The sequence below is a fragment of the Aspergillus ibericus genome (genome assembly GCF_003184845.1).
Source record: "Aspergillus ibericus CBS 121593 unplaced genomic scaffold BO80scaffold_6, whole genome shotgun sequence".
In the NCBI taxonomy this organism is placed as follows: Eukaryota; Fungi; Ascomycota; class Eurotiomycetes; order Eurotiales; family Aspergillaceae; genus Aspergillus; species Aspergillus ibericus.
In genome coordinates this window covers 21,234-42,722 of record NW_020292104.1, presented here as the reverse complement: position 1 = coordinate 42,722, position 21,489 = coordinate 21,234, and the positions used below count along the sequence as shown (strand labels likewise).

The 21,489-nt window shown below is 52.8% G+C and overlaps 10 protein-coding genes across 10 annotated transcripts; 6 read left to right on the top strand and 4 right to left on the bottom strand.

Moving 5' to 3' along the window:
- Nucleotides 1–15: 15 nt before the first annotated feature.
- On the bottom strand, nt 16–703 carry BO80DRAFT_422118 (anaphase promoting complex subunit 11). The gene is made up of 4 exons (XM_025718745.1): nt 503–703; nt 407–438; nt 288–351; nt 16–235 (listed from the first exon to the last, which is right to left on the bottom strand). The coding sequence occupies exons 1-4, from the start codon at nt 642–644 to the stop codon at nt 192–194; spliced, it is 282 nt and encodes a 93-aa protein (XP_025578599.1). The 5' UTR covers nt 645–703; the 3' UTR covers nt 16–191.
- Nucleotides 619–2,270, top strand: BO80DRAFT_422116 (sulfurtransferase). The gene is made up of 2 exons (XM_025718744.1): nt 619–1,940; nt 2,001–2,270. Exons 1-2 carry the CDS (start codon nt 979–981, stop codon nt 2,053–2,055), a joined length of 1,017 nt encoding a protein of 338 aa, XP_025578598.1. The 5' UTR covers nt 619–978; the 3' UTR covers nt 2,056–2,270.
- Nucleotides 2,271–2,810: 540 nt separating this feature from the next.
- BO80DRAFT_347501 (uncharacterized protein) lies at nt 2,811–4,141 on the top strand (the record flags this gene model as incomplete). The annotated part of the gene is made up of 2 exons (XM_025715424.1): nt 2,811–2,931; nt 2,985–4,141. The coding sequence occupies 2 exons, from the start codon at nt 2,811–2,813 to the stop codon at nt 4,139–4,141; spliced, it is 1,278 nt and encodes a 425-aa protein (XP_025578597.1).
- Nucleotides 4,142–5,106: 965 nt separating this feature from the next.
- Nucleotides 5,107–5,698, top strand: BO80DRAFT_347505 (RPEL repeat-containing protein; the record flags this gene model as incomplete). The annotated part of the gene is made up of 3 exons (XM_025715425.1): nt 5,107–5,261; nt 5,331–5,431; nt 5,520–5,698. 3 exons carry the CDS (start codon nt 5,107–5,109, stop codon nt 5,696–5,698), a joined length of 435 nt encoding a protein of 144 aa, XP_025578596.1.
- A 274-nt stretch (nt 5,699–5,972) lies between these two features.
- On the bottom strand, nt 5,973–7,035 carry BO80DRAFT_399469 (translin family protein; the record flags this gene model as incomplete). Its single annotated transcript, XM_025717472.1, has 2 exons — nt 6,752–7,035; nt 5,973–6,681 (listed from the first exon to the last, which is right to left on the bottom strand). Exons 1-2 carry the CDS (start codon nt 7,003–7,005, stop codon nt 5,973–5,975), a joined length of 963 nt encoding a protein of 320 aa, XP_025578595.1. The 5' UTR covers nt 7,006–7,035.
- Nucleotides 7,036–8,370: 1,335 nt separating this feature from the next.
- On the top strand, nt 8,371–10,986 carry BO80DRAFT_461914 (M3 family metallopeptidase). The gene is made up of 5 exons (XM_025722481.1): nt 8,371–9,669; nt 9,730–9,853; nt 9,911–10,211; nt 10,306–10,506; nt 10,639–10,986. Exons 1-5 carry the CDS (start codon nt 8,404–8,406, stop codon nt 10,853–10,855), a joined length of 2,109 nt encoding a protein of 702 aa, XP_025578594.1. The 5' UTR covers nt 8,371–8,403; the 3' UTR covers nt 10,856–10,986.
- On the bottom strand, nt 10,884–14,137 carry BO80DRAFT_231401 (beta-mannosidase). The gene is made up of 5 exons (XM_025714474.1): nt 13,605–14,137; nt 12,588–13,541; nt 12,110–12,540; nt 11,825–12,060; nt 10,884–11,774 (listed from the first exon to the last, which is right to left on the bottom strand). Exons 1-5 carry the CDS (start codon nt 13,736–13,738, stop codon nt 10,995–10,997), a joined length of 2,535 nt encoding a protein of 844 aa, XP_025578593.1. The 5' UTR covers nt 13,739–14,137; the 3' UTR covers nt 10,884–10,994.
- Nucleotides 14,138–16,454: 2,317 nt separating this feature from the next.
- On the top strand, nt 16,455–19,350 carry BO80DRAFT_231377 (putative C6 transcription factor). The gene is made up of 3 exons (XM_025714473.1): nt 16,455–16,879; nt 16,963–18,073; nt 18,120–19,350. Exons 1-3 carry the CDS (start codon nt 16,656–16,658, stop codon nt 19,119–19,121), a joined length of 2,337 nt encoding a protein of 778 aa, XP_025578592.1. The 5' UTR covers nt 16,455–16,655; the 3' UTR covers nt 19,122–19,350.
- On the top strand, nt 19,201–19,512 carry BO80DRAFT_231347 (uncharacterized protein). Its single transcript, XM_025714472.1, has one exon. The coding sequence runs from the start codon at nt 19,280–19,282 to the stop codon at nt 19,445–19,447; it is 168 nt and encodes a 55-aa protein (XP_025578591.1). The 5' UTR covers nt 19,201–19,279; the 3' UTR covers nt 19,448–19,512.
- BO80DRAFT_422110 (LLM class flavin-dependent oxidoreductase) lies at nt 19,467–21,203 on the bottom strand. The gene has a single exon (XM_025718743.1). It carries the CDS (start codon nt 20,914–20,916, stop codon nt 19,579–19,581), a length of 1,338 nt encoding a protein of 445 aa, XP_025578590.1. The 5' UTR covers nt 20,917–21,203; the 3' UTR covers nt 19,467–19,578.
- Nucleotides 21,204–21,489: the final 286 nt, after the last annotated feature.

The following is a 21,489-nucleotide window of genomic DNA, read 5'->3' as shown; positions in this document are numbered from 1 at the left end:
GATAGCGTCAGGTGACCCGATCTGCGGAGGTAAACAAACAGGATGCCTGAATGCCTTGTTGCTAAGGATATATAGACAGAAGGGACAATGCGTTCATGCTAGCAGTAGGAGAATACAAGCGCAGGGTATCATGTGTAAGGGACCTCCAACGCCTTGAGCAGCCCAGTCAAGTTGAAAACAGTTGAGGTTGGCTATTCCTCCTCTTCCTCGTCATCGTTTTGCTTCCACTCGAATTCTGCAGCTCGGTTTAGTACATGGAGAGGGGAACAAGGATAGTAGGTACATACTCTGTCTGCACATGGGACAAAGTCCCTTGGAGGATTCTTGTTGAATCCAGGTCATGAGGCAGTGCTAGTTCTGTCAGTGTTGGTTCTTCGGATGAGGACATTTAGATCCACAATCGCACCATATGAAATGAATGCCCGCACTTTCCCAGCACTGCCAAAATTGCCCAGTCAATAACAAGTGCAAGTGGATGAGGGCGGTTGGGTCAGTGACTTACATAGGGAGCAGTCATCACCTGGGAATTTACACGTTGGACAAGTACCATCGAACTGAACCCGACAAATGCCACAGACCTCATCATCGGGCATATCCCAGCGCCAGGTGGCGACGGCGTTCCACTCCTTGATGGTGACCTTCATGGCTGGGGATGATTGGATTGGATCACAATGGGTTGGTTGGTTAGTGTCGGGACGAAGGGGAGCAAAGGTGCGAGGAAGTGGAGCGGGCGATAAGCGGCCTGTTTGTCCCGATTTTCACATGGCCGCTCTCCGCATTTGTGATGGATGGACTGATAGGAAACGCTCCCGTCATTGTCCATGCATCTTGCGCTTTCCACTAACCACTCCCTTCTTTCCCCCTCATCCTTCCATCTTTCGTGCCTGCAGGTGGATTGATTAACCAGACGCCGCTGTCTGAGCGGAATGTAAATAATCCTTGACTCGATCCTTTATATCCATTTGTCTTCCCCTCACCATGGCGTTCGCAGCCCTTCGTAATTCCATCCCTTCACCGACCCGCCTATCTCGGCCGACCATGTCGCTCGCACACCAAACCCGCCAATTCTCTTTCTCCTCGTACCTGATTACGCCCAAGGAGCTTGACGCCGCGCTCAAGAAAAATCCCCGCACGAAGATCTCGACCTCCCCTCGGGTAGTTCCTCTATGCGCGGCCTGGTTCATGCCGAACGACCCTGAGGGTCGCAAAGGAATTGACATCTTCCGCAAGCACCACATCCCTCAGGCGCGTTTCTTTGATCTGGATGGCGTCAAGGATCATGATTCGCCTTACCCGCATATGCTTCCCACCGCCGAGACGTTCGCCGAGGCGATGAGTGAGCTTGGCATTCGACGCGACGACGAGGTTGTGGTTTACGACACGGAGGAGCTGGGAATTTTCAGCGCGCCCCGCGTTGGTTGGACCCTTCGAGTCTTCGGACACCCCCGCGTCCATCTCCTCAACAACTACAGATTGTGGGTTCGCGAAGGATACCCGACGGAGACTGGCGAGGCGTCTGTGCCGGAGAAGACCAACTACCCGGTGCCTACATATGACTCGAAGCTCGTGATCCCTTACCGGGAGCTGAAGGAAATTGCCAAGGAGCACAGAAAGGAGGGTGCGAAAGAAGTGGAGATCCTGGACGCACGTTCGTACGGCCGCTGGGCGGGAACCGATCCTGAGCCGCGTCCGGGGCTGTCATCGGGGCATATTCCTGGCTCCCAGAGCTTGCCATTCCAGGAGCTGCTGGACCCCGAGACCAAGACGTATCTCCCTGGACCTGAGCTACGCAAAATCTTCGAGGGAAAAGACATTGATACGTCCAAATCGATCATCAGCTCCTGTGGTACTGGTGTGACGGCGACCATCATTGAGACGGCATTAGGCGAGGCGGAGTTCGGAGAGCCCAACCTGCGGAGGGTATACGATGGCAGCTGGACGTAAGTTTCTTCCCTGGTCCCTGACTTTCTACAACGTTCCGTGGCTGACGACGGTGGCAGTGAATGGGCACAACGTGTCAAGCCGGAAGAGGGTCTCATCAAGAAGGAAACGTAGGGATGGGAGAGTCAGGCAGCTGACGTTGTTGTTGTTGAAGACGAGGAGGTTATTGGTATGACCTGATGATCATCGGGTCCTGTATGACATAGCGTTTTCTCCCACCTCCATTTCGAGCTTGTTACAGCATCCGCCGATACCAGAGATAGAATCTAGACGGTACACAGAGACCTTCGGCTAGAGTAGATGTGTAGTGATGAGTGCATTGGCCAGTGATTCACAGACAGCCATTGAGTCACTCGGCCATTGAGGCATGGATGCGATGAAGCGTGAATGATGCTGATGATGCTGATGACTGTTCGGTCAAGTTCGTCCGGCGCTTAGTCAGGGCCAGGCGAATCCCGCGGCTTTCAGTTGATCCGCCGATGGATCATTCCTCGCTCACCATCTCGCCTCGATTCTGCTCCATCCACGATCGCTTATTCCATACGCAAAATGCTGCAGATGATCTTTCTTGGTGAACGCGGTTTTCATTGTGAGTGAGCCCTGTCTTTACCTGGCAACGGGGTTGGCGACTGGGTGTATTGGGGCGTATTGTTCTCTCTGTCCTCGAGCCAGGGCCCCCACATTCCCAGGCCCTCCGCCTCCATTAATCCCAATCCAAACCTCCTTCGCGGGCTTCAGCACCACGCTAACCACGCCTGCGGCTCGGTCGCAGTCGTCAAAGCTAGCTGTTCGGTCTAGGGCCGCTGTGCCTTTTCAGTATCCCACCCTTCAACTACGCGACCGGTCCTGTCGACCGATTCCAACCAACCATGTCGACCGGACGCAAGGTCTTCCACTGTGCCGTGGACGAGACGGCGTTAACCACCAATATCAGCGAAATCAAAAAATGGACCACCAACGGGGCCATTACTCTCATCGTTCCCCTTTACAGTGAGTCATCCGACGACAGATACCCTCCATCTGCTGACTGACGTCTCCTGTAGCCCTCGAACGCCTCCATGCCTTGAAGAGAGCCGGATCTCAGGTCGCCATCAACGCTCGGGAGGCCGTCCGTTTCCTCGACCGTGTCACGTCCGGCAAAGACAATATTTCCGCCGAACGGGTTATTCTGCAGGGCCCGATGGAGCAGTATGAGAACTGGGCTGAGGCGGAGAAGTTCTTCCTCCCCGAGTTCGAGGAGGAGCCGGAGGCCACCAACGGAGTTCTCCCGGGCGACCAGGTGGCGCAGCGGAATCGCGAGGATAAGGTCAAAGACACGAAGAAGAACGGCGCCGCTCCGGACGACTTGTCGCAAATGCTTCTCAACAAGCTGAATTTCAAGAAAGAGTCCGATGCTGTTTCGATCACCTCAAATGGCACCCATAGTGCTCCCGCATCCCGCCCGTCATCCAGGAGCTCCCGGACCAGCCCGGAGTGCTCGAATTCCCACGTGGTTGCGAACGGAGGAGTCACCAAGGATGCCAAAAAGAAGCCGGAAAGCGGCCATCGGCGTTCTGCGTCTGGATCAACGATCCCGACAGTGCCATTGATGCTTCGACCTTTGCTCAGCGCTCTGCTGTGGCGACTCCACCACGGCCCCGATGCGTCCAATGCAGCCAAGACTTGTATTTTGATTACGAATGACCGGCCTACCCAGGTTTGGGCTCAGAAATTTGGCATTGGCGTCAAGAACATTCACCAGCTGCGGACTTCGATCCAGTACGAAGAGCGCGAATACAAAAACCGATGCAAGTATGTCGAGAAGACCCAGGTCACAGAACCCAAGTCGCTTCTTGCCTATGAGGATGAGAGCGATGAGGATGAGCTTGTCTTTGTCCCCCGTGGTCGCGGCAAAGGCGCCTCCAGAGGGGGTGGATCGCGCGGCGGCGCCCCTCGCAAGGCGGCTCCGTTCAAGACTGCCGCCCCGCCCGTGGAGGCGACGATGGAGATCCCTACCCAGCCGATCGATCCCAACTCCTTCAGCCGGTCGCTGGGGGTGACCAAGCAGCAGCAACAGCACACTGTTGATCTTAGCACCCAGTCCGGGGCCGCACGTGGCATTGCGGGCGCGTCTCGGAACTATTCGAACAATCGCCGGGGAGCGGCTCGGGGTCCCTCTCGTGGTAGCAGCCGGGGTCGTGGTAAGCTCTGGGTTCCTTGATCCCATGGTCGAGGTCTGTCGATACTTTGGCGATGGACGGATCAAAAATTTTCAACTCTGAAATAGACCACCATGGATGTCCTGAAGCAGGAAGGATTGATCTCCATACCCGGGTTGCCTACGGTCAGACTTTGGTCGGATTCGACTGTGACTACATGGATGGGACGAGCGGATCCTGGACAGATGGCATGGATGCGAAAAGCGGTAGACGAGAGCGAATCGGATACGGGACAGTTTCGATCCAGACATGACCATCCTGACGGGGGGACTATGGGCGTTAGGGCTACGTGGCATGCGCTCCCTCTGCGAGGCGGTAGTCAGACGCTGGGTTTGCTCATGACGGTCGTGATCTCATGGCGTTGCTTTCCGTTTCCGGATGGAGGATGAGCGGTTGCTTTCATTTCGCCTTGCAGTTGCCGGCGGGAGATCGGGAGCGTGGGTGATGGTTCCCGAGCCAGCTGTTCGACATTCTACTCTGCAGTTACAAAACAGATATAGCCGTCATTCTTTGCGTTACTTTTGTTGGACATGTTTCGATTGCTACGAGGATACTTGGTTGGGGGAGCAGATTGGGGCGATATGTGTGTATTAACGATGCTTACCTATAACTAGCTCACTAGCTGTCTAACCAACTACGAATGCAAGCCGAGGTGACCTGTTCGCGCGTGTGCTGTGTATTCTGTGTTGTAGTGACTTGGCTGTCCAGGTGTTGGTGTCGCGGTGTCGATGACATCGTCCAGTGGGCCTCGCCGCCAGTCCCGTGGATTCCTCCGCATGCATCACTTGACCTTCCCCTCCCCGTGAATGGTCTTTCTTCATCTCCTGAGCAACCATCTATTATTCTTTTCTCCTCGTCAGCCCACATTCATCTATCGCCTTTCACTTCCTCCTCCCAAATACAGTTGCACCGTTGTACATACACCATCCATCATCCACCATCAAGACAACCCGACTAGATCCCCGCAATGGACCCAACCATAACCACCCCCAGCATCGACGAGACCCCTCTCTCCGCATCCCCCACAGACCGTCGCGACTCTCTGGAGAAGCACCTCCAGACCCGTCCCGACATGCAAGATCTCAAAGACCGCCACATTCTTCTCGACACGAACGTTGCTCCGTACGTTCTCTACCTCCCCCACTACCTTTCCCCTCCTCCACAACATCACGTTAGCTAACCAAGACCCAGCTCCCTCCAAGCCGCCCATCAAGAACTCGCCCGCCAGCGCACAACAGACAGTCTGAAGAAACATCTCGAACATAGACCGGATCGCGAGGAACTTGTTGAGCGTGTGTCCCACCACCACCTCCCTTTTCTTCCATTCTACTACATATAATGTTGAATAGCTAAATACTAATGGAATAAACGAATACGCAGGGAACATCCTCCCCACCACTCACGCTGCCCCGGCGTTGCAGGCGAATGCGCGCGAGCTCGAGAAACATATGCTTGTGGATCATCTGGACCACAAGATCCAGAGTCGGCCCAATCCGGAGGATTTAATCTCGCAGGGCATTTTGACGGAGGATGAGGATCCGAGGTTTCCGGTTGTTTGAGTGAGATGGAGTAAGGGATAGGGATGAGGATGAGGATGTGGGCGTTAGGTGGTGTCTGGTTAGGACTCTCTTCTCTGTGGGAAGGGTGCGGTGGTTTCATGGATTTGTGGTTTCATTGATTGATTGATATTGATATTGATGTTTATGTGCTTTATGGTGTTTAGTAATTGCCGGATATAGCACGGCATACACTCCTTCTACTTCCATATGCACCCACCATATACCCACCTACACCCAACAAGCACTCACAAAACAAATGGAGGAGAAAAAAAAATCAATACCCCTCCTCCCCACCCCCACCCCCCGCAACCACCAAATCCGGCCTCCACCCCTTGGGCCTCTCCCTCCCCCTAACCAAAATGCCATACGCCGCGCGTTCCACCTTTTCCACACTCCCCTGCATAACATCCACCTTCTTCCCCATATCCTTAAACATAACATGTCGTCTCGGCACACTCAACCCCTCAAACCCACTCCTCATAACCCTCAAATCCACCACAATCCCTCTCTGCTCCTCACCCAACCCCACTGCCCCCCCCTCCTCTTCAGCACTAGTACCAGTCGTATCCGCATTCCCCGCCGACAACGCCGTAACCGCAAACCGCATCATCTCGCCCGTCAAATCAAACAAGCCCAGAAGATAATCCTCCTCCGTGACGAGGATTGGGGCCGGGAGGTGTGCTTGTACCTCCGGGAGGGTGATCAGGGTCTGGGTGGTGAGGTAGTGGTGGAAGGACAGCGCTTCGATGAATTCTTGGATGCCGGAGCTGAGTTGGCGTTGGTAGCGCCAGGTGTTTGGGGGGGCGAGGAGATCGGGGAGGAGGGAGGTGAAGAGGGTGTTGATTTGGGTGAAGCGCGTGGTGGTTTCTTTGGTTATGTTTGCGGGGAGGGGGGCGTTGAGGGTTCGGATTCTGTGAGGGTTTTTGTGGTTAGGTGGTGTGGTGTGCGGTTGGGGTTGGGATGGGCGTTGGAGGGAGAAGATACTGTGAGCGAGAGGGTTAGCGGTGGTTTATGGTAATGGTGGGATTGGGAGAGAGAGGTGGGGAGGGGTACATCTTCTTGCTCAGAGCTGTAATATCCCGACTGGTTTTGATCAATCGCTCGCGACGGTCATGGTGCTCGTCTAGTTCGTCGCGGAAGGTCTCGAACATGGAGATGATGGGGTTGGCTAGTTGTTGCTCTTGAGCTTCTGTGGTGGGGGTTGCCATGGTGGGCTGGTTTTGGGTCGAGGTGCGGGTTGGGATCGTGGTGTTGGTGGCCTCGTCGCGTAGTGGTTGACCGTCCCAGGTGCGTTTGGTTCCGGCCATGGGTTGAATTGGTGGGTGGTTGTGGTGGGGTGTGAGAGGTCGAGAAGAGGAGGATTGTGATGCGACGGAACTGGAAGATGTCATTCAGTTGCGGCGGGGCTTTACTGCTTTGGGGTGATGTTATCTTATCTGATCGCGGTCGGTGGATGGCGATGAATTGGAACACAGCGGATTGGACTCAGTATATTCTCCTAATTGGATTTTTGATTGTGAGTGGATGTGGTTTAATATACTTGCATATGGGATGTAGAATTCCTATTAAATATCAACAGCGACAATTCCAGGACTAGATAGTAATGAATACCATACTGGAAACGGGTAAAAAAAAACATAGTGTACGGAGTAAAATAGGCCTATTCACAATTTTAAAAAAATCTTATTGTTTCTCTAGCTTATTTGTTATGTTGGCTAATTTAATCTGTCTAGTCACTCATAGTGATATGATGTTATATGTTGTATTCTCAAGTATACTGCAATCAACAACGGACTCCTATCCACACCGAATAGAGCTCTCTACAGCCTCGTGGGATAAAATATAGCTGCAAATATATCAAAAATATATTGCTGTATTGCAATATCACATTCCTAGTGCTGCTAACTCATGCCGCGATACAGGACATGTGATCTTCTCGCTTAAATGGTACCTTGACTAACCTTCCATGAATGAGCAGAATCTGTGCGATGTAGCGGAGAAATTCAACAATGCTACTTGCATTGACCTTTCAGCACAACACAGGATAAATCTGCCAACATGGATACGGAGTACATTGATGGCAATAGAGGATTAGCCCAATGCTCGTCCCCCGGGTATAGATCGGAGCTTTCGAGGTTCCAAGCTCCGTACGTCAACCCGCTTGTCCATGGTCGAAGTCAATAAAGGCCGTGGATGGAGAATTCTTCCAGTACGAACAGGAAGACCTGGCATTTCCAACCATGATTTGTGATCGTCAGTGGCATGGGGTGATTCGACAATGATGGATAAAACCCCGGTCGAAAGATCACTCTTCAAGATAGATGTGGAGCTGCAATGGTGAAGTCCTTTGCCAACTATGACTCTTTGGCCTGTCGAGAATATAATTCAGTGTTTCTCCTCTGAGGATAACCGCATCTCATTCGACTATGTTTGTGCAATAATCATACCCCTCTCTCCCGGTCACTATAGCAGCGTCCATCCAATGATTGACGTGTGAAAGTGTCTACCTGGAAATCACCCCTGCACTAGTTGTACCATATGGTTGGCCAGGACAAGTCATGTGCCGATGCAATTGCATTAGTGCCAATTCCACAGATATTAACCAACTGATAAGGAGTTGACACTGAGAGAATGGAGTAAGTTATAAACCCACAGTCCCTTACTCAAAGACAGCCATCTTAGTCGCGGTATGTGGCAAGCACAATATGTTTCCCCGTCAAACCCTTCCCCGGGTCCTGAAGGCTCACGAGATCGTTCCAACCATGCAACGCATCATCGCCCAGCAAAACGACGTCCGAGATGAGATCCTTCATACTGTGACCCCCATCACTGCCACTTTCGACACCGTTCTCCGTCCCTGGGCCGATGTCGAGAATCTCGTGCAAGGTGAACTAGGCATGATCTACATGCTTCAGTACGGCTCTCCTGACATGGCTACTCAAAACGCATTTATGCAAGCTCGCCAGCTTCTCCTCGCAGCAGAATCAGAATGGGCCTCCAGCGAAGAGTTCTATTGTCTAGTCCAAGCCGTTCATGATAGAAAAGAAGAACTGGACGCCGAGGCAGCGCTTTTTTTAAAGGAAGAGTTGCTGGTGTACAAACGAGCTGGGTGGGGTGTCCTGAGTGCTGCTCAGCGAGAGCAATACCTGCAAGTCAAGCGGGAAATATCCAAGTTGGAGAGCGCATTCAATCGCAATCTCGCCCAGGAGAACGGCGGGGTGTGGTTTGCCGAGTCGGAACTGGACGGTATCCCGGCTGATGATATCGCCAAGTGGAAGACTATGGTCAAAGCAGAAACTTCAGGTCAAGAGAAGAATGTGTTCGCACCATTTGCCAATGGGGGTATGTTGACTGTTAGAACATTGGCGAAGAATCCCAACACACGTAAGAAGATGTACTTGAAGAACAACCAGAAGCTGGCGGTCAATGGGCCTATCTTCGAGGAGATCATCGCGCGACGGACTTCGCAGGCGCAGTTTCTGGGATACCCTTCACATGCCGCCCTTGTCTTGGAAAGCAGGATAGCAAAGACACCACAATGGGTGGAGAGCTTCTTGAGTCAGATACGGGATGATTTGGTGGCTCGGGGAAAGGCAGAAGTTGAAGTTTTGCAGAAACACAGACTCCAGGATCAACAAGCACAGGGCCATACAGTGAAGGATAATTTTCCGGCATGGGATCAGATGTACTACCAGCGTCTGGTCGAGAAGGAGTTCAATATCGACCACATCCACATCGCCGAGTTCTTCCCATTGGAGAGCACCGCGACGGCTATGCTTGGGATCTTTGCGTCTCTGCTGGGATTACGTTTCGATGCCATCACTGCAGATACTGGCCAGCTCTGGCATGAAAGTGTCCAAGTATTTTCCGTCTGGGACGAACGTACTTCTGAATTCGTTGGACACCTTTATTTCGATCTATTGTGGCGAGAGAATAAGTATCGAGGAAACCAGAATGTGACTATTGAGGCGGTAGGTCAAAACCAAGGATCACCAAAGAAAAAGTCTAGATGAACTAACCCAACATGATAGGGATTCACCAAGCCAGACGGCAGCAGATACTATCCTTCCACCATCCTCATGTGCTCTTTTCCCACCCCAACGCCAGACAGCTGTGCTCTACTTAAGCATCATCAGGTGATAACCTTGTTTCACGGTCTGTAGAACAGCCATCCCCTCTCTTTCTACTCGCTAACAGTCCGTTGATCGATAGAACTTGGTCACGGAATCCACAACCTCCTCTCCAAAACCAAATACATCCGCTTCCATGGCGTTAATCTCCCCCGCGACTTATCCGAGATGCCCAGCACCAAGCTCGAGAACTGGTGTTGGCTGCCCGAGGTGTTAAAGAGCATAAGCTGTCATTACACTACAATAGACCCAAATTACCTTACCAAATGGCGAAGCCAGAACCCTGACCTGCCTGATCCACCGGAGAAGATTCCTGACGAGTTGGTGGAGAACCTGGTTAAGCATCGCTATTGGGGACGGGGCCTTTATCATCTGGAGCAACTGTAAGCGCTCCTCCCCCCTTTTTTTTCTTTCTTCCTTTCTCCCTTATATGCCCTGCCTCGACTTTTCAACAGTATATATGTCTAACAAGAACAGAACAACCTCCCTCTTCGACCTCCAAATCCACTCCCTACAAACCCCTCAGGACCTGGCATCCCTCAACATCCAAAAACTCTGGTACGACCTCCGCCAGCAGCTCGAAGGCATGGACTTCTCTGAATGCCGAGACGGCTTCGATTACTGTTCCTTTACTCATCTATGCGCTGGGTATGATGCGGGTTATTATTCTTATCTATGGTATGCGCCTCCGCCTTCTTCATTCCTTCCTTTCAGTCTTTTTCCGTTTGTATAAGAAGGGCTCGATCTTCTTCAATAGTCATTCAGTTTCATGTCGTATTGTTTTGCTGATCTATCCAATTTATCTTAAAGTTGCGCCGCCTTTGCCGAAGACGTTTTCGCGACTAAATTCGCCCAGGACCCCTTCAATCGAAGCACGTGGGATGAGTATCGGCGGGAGTTTTTGCAGATTGGTGGAGGTCATGGGGATATGCTGGGCTTGTTGACGCGGTACTTGGGCCGGGAGCCCAACTCAAGGGCCTTAGTGGATCGGTTGATGGGGCGGCGGCTGTGCTATAGGTTGGGATGACTCCAGATTACTGTCTGCCCGATGGCCGCTATAGCCCGCCTACTACTGGTTTGGGTGTAGGTAAAGTTGAGGGCGACAAAACATAGATAGCCAACTTCTATAGTAAAGTATCAACCGGCACACTCATCCGTCCTGCTGATCATTGTCCAAGGAATTTGTACTTCAGGGTCTCCTCCGGCCGCAGTCCCGTAACCGTAACCGTCTGGTCATCACCAGGCACAATGTCCATCGCGCTATCACTGAGCCGAATGCCGTCTCGCTCCTCAAACACCAAGCACTTGACTGGCTTCTGTGTGCTAATTTTGAATGTTTGCTGATCAGCCGTTTCAGAGCCCCTGCTAACCTCAAGCCCACGATCCGCAAAATCGAGATACTTGAAAGGCTGAGGCCAGTCCACGTCCCGCGCGGCAATGTCACCGTCCAGCCAGAGTCGAGCGGCGAGGACATGTGGCTCGGTATCAATTGTATGGTCAATGACTCCGTCTGTGATGATGTTTGTAGTGCCATTTGGCACGATCTTAACATCCTCATGCACAATACGCTCCCGTATCTCGTGTCCAGTGTCTACAGAAAGAAATCTGAGCTCCACCTTTCCGGATAGCTCTTTCTGCAGTGAACTGGCAACCCAGAGCTCAAACTTGCTTGTCTTCGGAGGTTGTGCATGCGTTATACTCCAGTCATGATGTTCGCGTCGCACGCCCACAGCAACCGGATTCAATACCCGGGCTACAGCGTAGAAGGCAGGCTTCGGTCGAAGAAAGTAGTCCACAATGGCCCACGAGATCGTCGGCCAACAGTCATTTAGCTGCCAGAGGAGTGCACCGCCACAGTGTCTTTCATCACCCCATTGGCGACGCCACCCACGATATCCAAACATCATTGTCTCGGCTTGGACAACCTGGGTGAGGTACACGTAGGTCTACACCGTGTTAACACCCACTTCAGAATACTAAGGCAGGGGTAACTTACCTCCAAATCAGTCGCCGTTCTCAGGTTTTCCACAAGGTATGTAGCGATGCGACGTTCGTGCCCGTCAGCTTTATTGTGGAAATCCAGGACATGTGATTGCGGGTACTTGTCTTTTTCGTGCTCGACAAAATAATTAATGGTTGATAGATGTGGAAATGCTTCCATCCCGAACTCGCTGTTGAATCGACCGCCGAGTGTATCGAAGATCTGATACTTTTCCTGTGTCCCATGCCAGACTAAGACCATCAGCATGGTGTATCTGAGCAGGGGGAATAGGCAACTTACCATTCCACTGGTGAAGATCACCGACTGTCGGATCAGACGTCACCTTACCATCTCCCCAAGGACTGCCGGGATGATAAAAGGTTCTTGGAGACAGTTCCTGTATCACATCTGGCAACAGCTTTTCGTAGATGTACCGGGCTGGGAAATCGGACTTTAGCCAATTTTCCGGATTTTTGTCTTCATAGTTGTAAGTAAGTCCTGCTGATTCCTGTACCTGGTAGTCTTCATTGTTCCCAGCGTAGAGCACAATGGAAGGATGGTGTCGCAACCGGCGTACGTTGTAGATGGCTTCTTGTTCGATAGACTCCAGTAACTCGGGCCAGGTTGGGTAGTTTCCGCAGCCGAACATGAAGTCCTGCCACACCAGGACACCCAAGTCATCACAAGCTTGGTAGAAGCTGTCGTCTTCGTAGCAACCGCCGCCCCAGACCCTAGAAAGAATCAGCACGTATCGACTATCTTGGATTGATAAACGGACCGGACCATAATTTGGCGACCTGCAACCATCAGCTCAATCCATTTCCGATACCGTTCCGCATCGATGCTCGGAAGGAGATTGTCTGCAGGAATCCAGCATGAGCCACCACAGAAAATATCCACGCCGTTGATCCGGAAGAAGAAAGATTTCCCATGTTTGTCAGGCTGCTGAATAACCTCTGCAGTTCTTATGCCAATCTTCTTGGCAATTTTGTGGACTTCATCTTGGCCTTTCTCCAACGTTGCTGCAATCTCGTAAAGGTTTGGGTTACCATATCCATGAGGCCACCAGAGGCGAGGTTGAGGAATATCAAAATCAACCGTTGCGATCCTGTCTTTTGGTGTGGCTGTTTCTCGGGCAATTTCCTCACCCTCAAAACTTAGCGTGAAATTGACCTTGTATGAAGAGTCCAGGTTTACAGCATCCAACTCTGTGAATGCAGATACGTGAGCGGACTCATGATTGGAATCCAGGCCGATGTCCGTCCAGAGATCTGCTAGCCTTGCAGAATAAACCTCCAGCCGCACTTCCCGCCAGATACCCGCAGTCATAAGGACTGGCCCCCAATCCCAGCCCCAGTGATACTGAGCTTTGCGGACGCTCATCCGAGCAGGATCTCCATTGAAAGAGGCCCATTTGTGATTAGGATCCTGCTTCCGAAGCTCCTGGGCGCGCAACAATGCACAATCAAATTCAATCTCCAGAACGTGCTCGCCTTCGGTTTCCAGAGCTTTCGTAACATCGACTCGATGAGCTTGAAACATGTTATTGCTCTCCAGAATGATCGTGTCGTCAAGCTTGACTGTGGCAAATGTGTCGAGCCCGTCGAACGCCAGAACGACTACCGAGCCTGCGGGTATGGCTGGCGTCTGCAAGATCTTCCGGTAGGCCCATGACTTCTCATTGACCCATCTGGCATCTAGCTCGTTGAATCCCACGTATGGATTCTCAAGTCTGTACGCATTTCATCCGGTATATTAGCCATGATTCTAGCGGATGGGTTCGTCTGGTACCTACCTTCCATTCGCCTGTAAGTCCTGATGGACGACGGACGGTACTTCAGGGACCGGCATCCATGCCTCTGGAGAGCTGTCCTCGCTATCTCTGAAGTACCATCCTGTTGACAAAATGTGCGATGTAAACATTGCCATGCCGTGGCCTGGGAGGGGTAATGGCCGACTAACTGGCGCCTGGATGTTGCTCGAACTTGGTCACCGATCGCAGAGAATCAATGCCGAATAAATAGAGCCCCATAGGCTGTCAACTCGAGGGGACATCGATAGCTCTGGCTATAGTTCCAAGGGCCGGTCAACGGTGATGCTGTGAGCCTGGGGGAGCTGTGCGGAGGCTTCCCCGCCTCCACGTGCTGGCCTTTCCTCTTTGGGCCATCCCCTGGCGGGCCTGCTCCTTTCCCAAAGGGGCATCGGTCCAACGGCCCTTTGCGGGCTCCGACCTTCTCCTTCGTCTCTTCCTGCTCTCTCACCGTCGTGTCACTTCAGGCAGAAGAACAGACACAAGAGCCTTCTGTTGTTAGCCTCAATCCAAGAAGGGCCTGTACTGAGGAGTGCTCCCGGCCTGGTCGGGCCGGACTGAAGCAATTCACCTTCTATCGGAAACCTCGTGTCTCTGAACTGAGACAGACCTTGCCGCTTTTGGCACGGACGCAGCTCCGTGCACGGTCTGGGGAGACTCGTCCGGTAGGGGTGCTTCTTTGTTGTCCGAGATAGATAGTACCTGACAGTCCTCGAGATCTCCAGATAAATCGATCACCCGTCACCAACCTTTCCAATGATCACCTCTCCTTTTTGCCGTCTCGGTTTCGGCCGCCCATGATGGTCTGGGCGCACCAAATAAATAAGCGACCCCATATCACGGTAAGGCTGTCGCCAGGTGTATCCGCCGGCTTTCGCCACTAGCCCACCCCTCGTCGCTTGGACTACTCCGTACGACTCATTGCATTGCAAAACACGGGGGGTGGACTGACGGCCTGAATCCTGGGCGGCAGTAACCGAAGGCCCCCCTCATCTTACCTCGGTGTTCTCGTGCCTGCGATCCTGGGTAGAAGGACCTTTGGGTTAATCGGCCTACCCTTCCGATCAGATGCTGGTCACCCTTGGCATGCATGTGAAATGGATAAATGTCGCATTCTTGGCGCCCAACGAAATTAGCCTGATTGAAGGCGGCGCGTCAGCAAGGAAATTGAACCATTGGAGATCATTTCGGCGATTGGCTGTCCCTTTCCCGACCAGCCGAGATGATTGTCCAGCGCAAGGCCTCCTGTCCCTGAGACGGGTCGGTTCGTCCCGAGTCTCCAGCTGTTGGAATACTGCTAAGACTGCCTCTCAGACTTGATGTGCACTGTCAGTTCCCCGGATCTTCAACTGGAGATCCAGCCTACTGTGACGACCGAATCTATTGTTGTTGTGGCATGGCAAGAACCTAAGAGTAGACGAGCTTCTGCAGGCCTTTCGCAGATAGAATCCACCGAGTTGCCCGACAGGTGTGTTCCGGCATCTGACTCCTCCTGGACGGGGTTTAATTTATTCTGGCCCCCAGGGATAGCAGAAGTTGGCCACCTTATGCGGGGTCACAGCTGCAATTGGTGGAGCCAGATTTCACCCAACAATCGAGCTTGGTAAAGGCCCTGCACATGGGCGGACTCAGAGACCCTGAGCTTGCCCTCGAACATCTGGTCAATGTCGTTGCGCTGCCAGTCAGGAGCAGTAAGCTCCCAGTTCGCGGATGAAAGGATGGTTTCCAAGAAGCTCTGCGCCGACTACTTCCGGCGAACCTTGTCACCCACACAGACATTCTTGCTGCCCTCCCGGCCTCTAAGCGATCAGGTGGCACCACATTTGGCATTGTGATGGGGGTGCATTCTTGTATTTACTGCTTCCAGTATTGCAGCGGGGCTCTTTGGCTCTTGCAGAAGCGGAATCCAGCGGAAGCCGACTATATTTCTTCAGGCTTCTGATGACCGATTAATCTTCCAGACTCTGTGATAGAACGTAGGCATTTCATCATTGAGCAGGTAAAGGTTCAGGGTAGTAGAATCCATCTCCTGGGGACCATGGTGCCTCAGAACCTTCTCGCGGACGATCTGGGCGCGATGCTATCCCCGAGATGAGTGGAAGCCAAGCGGTGATAGGGATACCCAGATGCCATGCTGATTTCCCAGCCTTCGGAGACCCGGGGATGGATGAAGCCTCTGTGATAGGTGGAAGGATGGCACCATCATCACATCCAAGTGTGTATGGTCTTGAGGAAGGGAGCGCTACTGGACAGCAAACCTCCGACCCCAAGGGGAACAGACCACCGCGTGGTGCTTAGCGAGTCTGTGGGCACATCACACAACCCTCTCTCGGACGTATCCTCGCGCTGGTAGGAACCCTGGATATAATTAGGACCGGGGGTGAATATAGTAGGCAACCAACGGGGCCTGCAGGTCGGTTCGTTCCCAGGCATGCAGACACCAGACAGAAACGGTCGCTTCCTGCATAAAATAAATTAACAGGGAGAAATGCGGGGGTGGAGGCGATGCTGGCCAGTGACGGACTCCGAGGGTTCTCGTCCAGGGACCTGTTGGGCACCGCCAGCCAGCGCGCTTCGGCTCCCTTCACACCGTCGAATTCCCCAGCGTCAACCGTGCCGATGATCATCATCATGCTCTCCACTCAAACTCCCGGTGGACATCCTGCTCACCTCCGAAGACGAGGGTAGGGCCGTTTCTCATTGATATATCGTGTTTACGTCCTCGTCGCCGTCTGCATCTGACCAGTCCACCTTTTCTTCTTTCCCCAGACAATGGCCACTGCAGCGACTAACTGATTACCTGCATACTAGCTGACTGGGGCCTCTGTCCTCGATTCTATTCGATCCCCTCTCCTCCCTCCTCCCCTGACAAACAGAATCCCTGTTCCCTGGTGCGTCTAATCTGTTGGTCTCCCTGCGACTCGGTGCCAATGGCCGTTTTGAGTTAACCACACCCCCCCTAGAGTGTCAACCGGTGGCACATCGCATCTATCCCTCCGCAAGGCAACCCAGCAAATAATCTCCGATCGCATAGCAATGTTCCATACTTTTGAAGGGTTCGAGAACCCCGGCCTTCCGACTTCTGCGCGGGAACGCAGCCAGCGTCAGCAATCGGTCGGTCGCCGGGTCACTACGCTACGGGCCTGCACATCCTGTCGACATCGGAAAATCAAATGTGACGGTGAGAAGCCGTGTGAAGCATGTAGATGGTACAAAAAAGCAGACTTGTGTCAGTACTCAGATCCTCGGCCATCTCGCAGGTGCGATTGACCCCTTTTCTTTTGTCATGGCGTCCGGGAGAATCAGGACCAGAACGGGATTAACGAGCGGATCGGACATGCAGACATGTGGAGAAACTGTCAACCACGCTGGACGAGTTTCGCGGGGTGTTGGAAAAGCTTTTCCCTGGCATTCCCGCGGAGACCCTAGTAAATTTGCCTCGGGAGAAGCTTCTGGAGCTGACCGGCAAGGGGTCATCCCAGATGCAGACGCAGGCGCCACATCCGGCATCCCCAGCAACCTCGGCATCGATGGAGGCACACGCATCTCCGGCGTCCAGTGAAGACGGCAACCTCGAGTCGTTGCAGACAATACCCGATCATACAAGTGATAATCGCGACTTGAAGAGCCCTGAATTTACGGGGACTATATCTGACGATGTCAATGCTTTGTCTCTTTCGTCCAAGCAACCATCTTCCTATCTTGGTGTGTCTTCCATTCATGCTGTGCTCAAAGTGATCGTCTGGTTGGAGCCAGGATCCCTTGGCCACCTCTCTCGCGCTCCAACTGTTGGAGCTCGTAGAGAGTCCGTCATGGATATCGCTTCTCCTGAGGGGCAGAACTGGCAGGCCTACAGTTCCCAGCAAGGTCATGACACGCCAACACACTCCCCACTACAGGTACCCGAGTCACAGCTGCTCGACTCTTACTTCACCTACTTTCAACCTTTTGTACCGATGTTGGATGAACAATCGTTCCGCCAGACCTACATGTCTGGGCGCAGGAAAGATGAGCAATGGCTCGCATTAGTGAACATTGTCTTTGCCTTGGGTAGCATAGCAGCTTGCCCTGCCGAGGACATGTCCCACCAAACCTATTACATGCGCTGCAAGAGCTATCTGACTCTAGAAAGCCTTGGGTCTCCACACGTGGAGACCATCCAAACATTGGGCCTGATGGGTGGCTATTATCTTCACTATACTAGCCAGCCCAACCTAGCCTACTCCATCATGGGAGCCGCCTTACGCATGGCGGCTGCTCTGGGATTACACAAGGAGGTTTCTGACAGTCAGTATGCCAATAGCAGACAGAAGCTATCTTCAATTGAGCAGAAACGTCGAGTATGGTGGTCTCTCTTCTGTCTGGACACGTGGGGCGGCATGACTCTAGGGCGACCCAGTATGGGTCGTCTTGGTCCGACCATCACTGTTAAGCTGCCACACTACAGAGAAACAGTATGCACCCAACATTCAATTCGAGATCATGTTCTAACATACTTAGGGAAACGTGCTTGATATCCTACCGCTTCTGGAAAATGTTCGCTTCTGCAAGATCGCCACTCAGATACAGGAGGTTCTGGCCGTGGCACCGCTGACCAAACCACATGAAATGGCACAACTTGATGGTCAACTTCTCGAATGGTATGATAACCTACCCTACATTCTCAAAGACCATGAGCCGTGTTCCGAGTCGATTGCAATTACAAGGACCGTCATGAAATGGCGATATTACAACCAGCGCATGCTCCTGTACCGCCCTACACTGCTGAGCTATGCCATGCGCCGAGTACCATACATTGTGCTCCGCTCTGAGGAGCGAACAGCGATCGAACGATGTAGAGAGATTGCAGAAGCTACCATCCAGGATGTGGCCACCAAGGCTCAGTTCCATCAGATGTCCGGCTGGAACGCAGTGTGGCTTATCTTCCAGGCCGCAATGGTTCCGCTCCTGGGGCTATTTCTCAATGACGGTACGGTCGATGACCCGAGAGCGACCATCGAGTCTTGCCGAGCGCAAGTAGAAACAACCATGCTTGTTCTTACACGCCTTGAACCTTGGAGCCCAGCCGCAAAATCGACGCTAGAGGCCGTCTCCCGCATATTTGAGGCCAGCAAACGAGGCTCCAATGTTGCCGAAGCCCACAGCATTACCAGTGGGAGTTGTGCCACATCATGCGAAGAGTCTACTCCTAGAATAGCCCCGGGCGTCCTTCCATCGCAAGCCGATATAACTCGGGTGATGATGACCCACGAGCATGGATATGTTGATCCATTCGAGCCTCCATTCATTGACGACTCGGCTGGGCAATGCCTTTGGGATTTCCTGAGCTGGAGCGACAGCAATTTGCTACAAGGATTGGTCGATATTGACAATGTCAACCATGCCGCCTTATTTACTCAGGAGGAGAGAGGTGCCAAATTTACCAACAATGACGCGGCATTCTTTGGCGCCCAAATGGGGGATTCAACATACTTTCTCAACTCCGCGACACCTTTTTACTAGCTCAACTTTTGGTGTTATGTGATCGATTTTGCCATTCGCTTTAGGGATACGGGGTGTTTTGTTACTTTCAGTCGTTTCTGGCTTGTTCTTTCTCTTCTTGTTTATCTACCCTTTTGTCAGCGATCATCAGGTTTTCTTCATGTCATGTGTTATGAACGATGCATATACGGGCAATGTTATGGATGTCATCTACCAAGTACACAGTCTTCGGTATGACATTAGCTTGTGAATATACTCTTCTTTTTGGATTCTCTCTCTCTCTCTCTCTCTTCAATTCATTCTTCACTCGCACAATTCATATTCAGGATTTCAATATTAGCTTGTAAACCTATCCCCACGCGCCAGCGTGCCTCACGTTGAGGATATGATAACTACTAGATCAAATGTCACAACTGGGCGATATTCTTGTATTATGATTGCCTTTTCATCAACTAATGCTAATCAATCAACATCCCCACTACTCAAAAAACCGATTCCCCGGCCGCGGCAACCCCAAATGCTCCCGCAACGTACTCCCCTCATACTCGCTCCGAAAGATGCCTCTCCGCTGCAACTCCGGTACCAACCGTTGCGTGACATCCTCCAATCCCTGCGGTAGGAAGGGAAACACGACCGTGAACCCATCCGCCGCCTCCTGAACCAACCACTGCTCTATCTCATCGGCAATCGACTCCGGGGTCCCCACAAACGCCAACCCAGAGTACCCCCCATACCGCTGCGCCAACTGCCGCACCGTCAACCCCTCCTCCTTGGCCAACCTGACCGCACCCTCCCTCCCCGTCTTACTCGCATTCGTCTCCGGCAGATCCTCCGGCAACGGACCATCGGGATCGAACCCGGCCGCATCCGTCCCCAACACCACGGACAACGACCCAATCGCACTATCATAATGCACCAGCGCATCCAACCGTAACCTCTTCTCCTGCGCCTCCTGCACCGTATCCCCAACGACAATAAACGCCGCCGGCAGAATCTTAATATGTTCTCGCTTCCGCCCCGCCGCCACCGCCCGCCCCTTAATATCCGCATACAGTTCCTTCGCGGAGGTGATATCCCTCGGCGAACAAAACACCGCTTCCGCCGTCTCCGCCGCTAACTGTCTCCCGGGTTCCGATTGTCCGGCTTGGATGATCACCGGCCAACCCTGCACGGGACGAGCGATATTCAACGGTCCCCGGACTTTGAATTCCTCGCCTACGTGATCCAAGACGTGCATTTTCTCCGGGTCGAAGAAGATCCCGCTTTCTTTGTCCCGGAGGAAGGCATCGTCCGCGAAACTGTCCCAGAGGCCGGTGACGACGTCGTAGAATTCGCGTGCGCGTTTGTACCGACTGCTGTGCTCGAGGTGGGCGTCTAGGTTGAAGTTCTTGGCGGATTCGGGGTTCGCGGTCGTGACGATGTTCCAGGCGGCGCGGCCGTTGCTGAGGTGGTCGAGGGAGGCGAAGCGGCGGGCGATGTGGTAGGGGGATTCGTAGGTGGTGGAGGCGGTGGCGGCGAGGCCGATCTTGGTGGTGATGGCGGAGAGGGCGGAGAGGAGGGTGAAGGGTTCGAAGGAGGTGATGGTGTGGCTGCGTTTCAGGGCCTCCGTGGGCATGTTGAGGACGGCGAGGTGGTCGGCCATGAAGAAGGCGTCGAATTTGGCGGATTCGAGTTGCGTGATGAAGGATTTCAGGTGGGTGAGGTTGAAGTTGGCGTCTGGGTAGGAGCCGGGGTATCGCCAGGCGCCGGTGTGGAGGCTGACGGGCCGCATGAAGGCCGTTAGGTGGAGGGTTTTGGGTTGGGGGGGTTCGGACATGGTGGTGGTGATGGTTGGGTTGTAGATGTGATGAGAGTTGCGATGTGGGTTATGGCGAGTAGGGTGAGGGCTGCTGGAGCAGATGGTTATATAGCAATTGAATCATTGTAGGATTACAAATGGAGTGAAGCTGCTGACATGAGAAGTGGGTGGTGTGAGATCACGACATCGGTAGGCGGGGTTGTGCCATTCGGGACGGATGTCGCTGTTAGCTTGGAGGGGTTCGGAGTTGTAGATAGGAAGGATTATCAGAACATAAGCAGAGTGTGAGAACCAAGCGATATGTTTAGTTAGTTGTCAGTAGGTAGAAGAACATGGAAAGACAAAGTATAATTAGTACCGGAAAAGGCAGCCGAACCAAGGCATCAGGTGACCCTGTCTGTCTCGAGTAGAAGGGTGGACAGTAGACCAACCAGGACTGGCATAGTCTGGGCCAGTAAGTGAGCGAACAATGTTATATGCTGAGTTGGAAGAAAGCAAAAAGCAACGACAGCAATTCTGATAATGGGAAAAGTATAGATCGACGGTCAACATCTGGTTGGCCATCAGCACCTCAGTGTATTGTGATGGATA

Excerpts from the sequence above, each read along its gene's own strand:
- BO80DRAFT_422118 (XM_025718745.1), bottom strand. The coding sequence starts at position 644 with ATGAAGGTCACCATCAAGGAGTGGAACGCCGTCGCCACCTGGCGCTGG. Across the intron at positions 439-502 it reads AGGTGATGACTGCTCCCTAT|TGCTGGGAAAGTGCGGGCAT; the intron begins GTAAGTCACTGA and ends CAATTTTGGCAG. Across the intron at positions 352-406 it reads GCGGGCATTCATTTCATATG|CACTGCCTCATGACCTGGAT; the intron begins GTGCGATTGTGG and ends TGACAGAACTAG.
- BO80DRAFT_422116 (XM_025718744.1), top strand. The coding sequence starts at position 979 with ATGGCGTTCGCAGCCCTTCGTAATTCCATCCCTTCACCGACCCGCCTA. Across the intron at positions 1,941-2,000 it reads GTATACGATGGCAGCTGGAC|TGAATGGGCACAACGTGTCA; the intron begins GTAAGTTTCTTC and ends CGACGGTGGCAG.
- BO80DRAFT_461914 (XM_025722481.1), top strand. The coding sequence starts at position 8,404 with ATGTTTCCCCGTCAAACCCTTCCCCGGGTCCTGAAGGCTCACGAGATC. Across the intron at positions 9,670-9,729 it reads AGAATGTGACTATTGAGGCG|GGATTCACCAAGCCAGACGG; the intron begins GTAGGTCAAAAC and ends CCAACATGATAG. Across the intron at positions 10,212-10,305 it reads CTTTATCATCTGGAGCAACT|AACAACCTCCCTCTTCGACC; the intron begins GTAAGCGCTCCT and ends TAACAAGAACAG.
- BO80DRAFT_231401 (XM_025714474.1), bottom strand. The coding sequence starts at position 13,738 with ATGGCAATGTTTACATCGCACATTTTGTCAACAGGATGGTACTTCAGA. Across the intron at positions 13,542-13,604 it reads GACTTACAGGCGAATGGAAG|ACTTGAGAATCCATACGTGG; the intron begins GTAGGTACCAGA and ends AAATGCGTACAG. Across the intron at positions 12,061-12,109 it reads TGATCTTCACCAGTGGAATG|TCTGGCATGGGACACAGGAA; the intron begins GTAAGTTGCCTA and ends TGATGGTCTTAG.
- BO80DRAFT_231377 (XM_025714473.1), top strand. The coding sequence starts at position 16,656 with ATGTTCCATACTTTTGAAGGGTTCGAGAACCCCGGCCTTCCGACTTCT. Across the intron at positions 16,880-16,962 it reads GATCCTCGGCCATCTCGCAG|ACATGTGGAGAAACTGTCAA; the intron begins GTGCGATTGACC and ends TCGGACATGCAG. Across the intron at positions 18,074-18,119 it reads TGCCACACTACAGAGAAACA|GGAAACGTGCTTGATATCCT; the intron begins GTATGCACCCAA and ends TAACATACTTAG.
- BO80DRAFT_231347 (XM_025714472.1), top strand. The coding sequence starts at position 19,280 with ATGCATATACGGGCAATGTTATGGATGTCATCTACCAAGTACACAGTC.
- BO80DRAFT_422110 (XM_025718743.1), bottom strand. The coding sequence starts at position 20,916 with ATGTCCGAACCCCCCCAACCCAAAACCCTCCACCTAACGGCCTTCATG.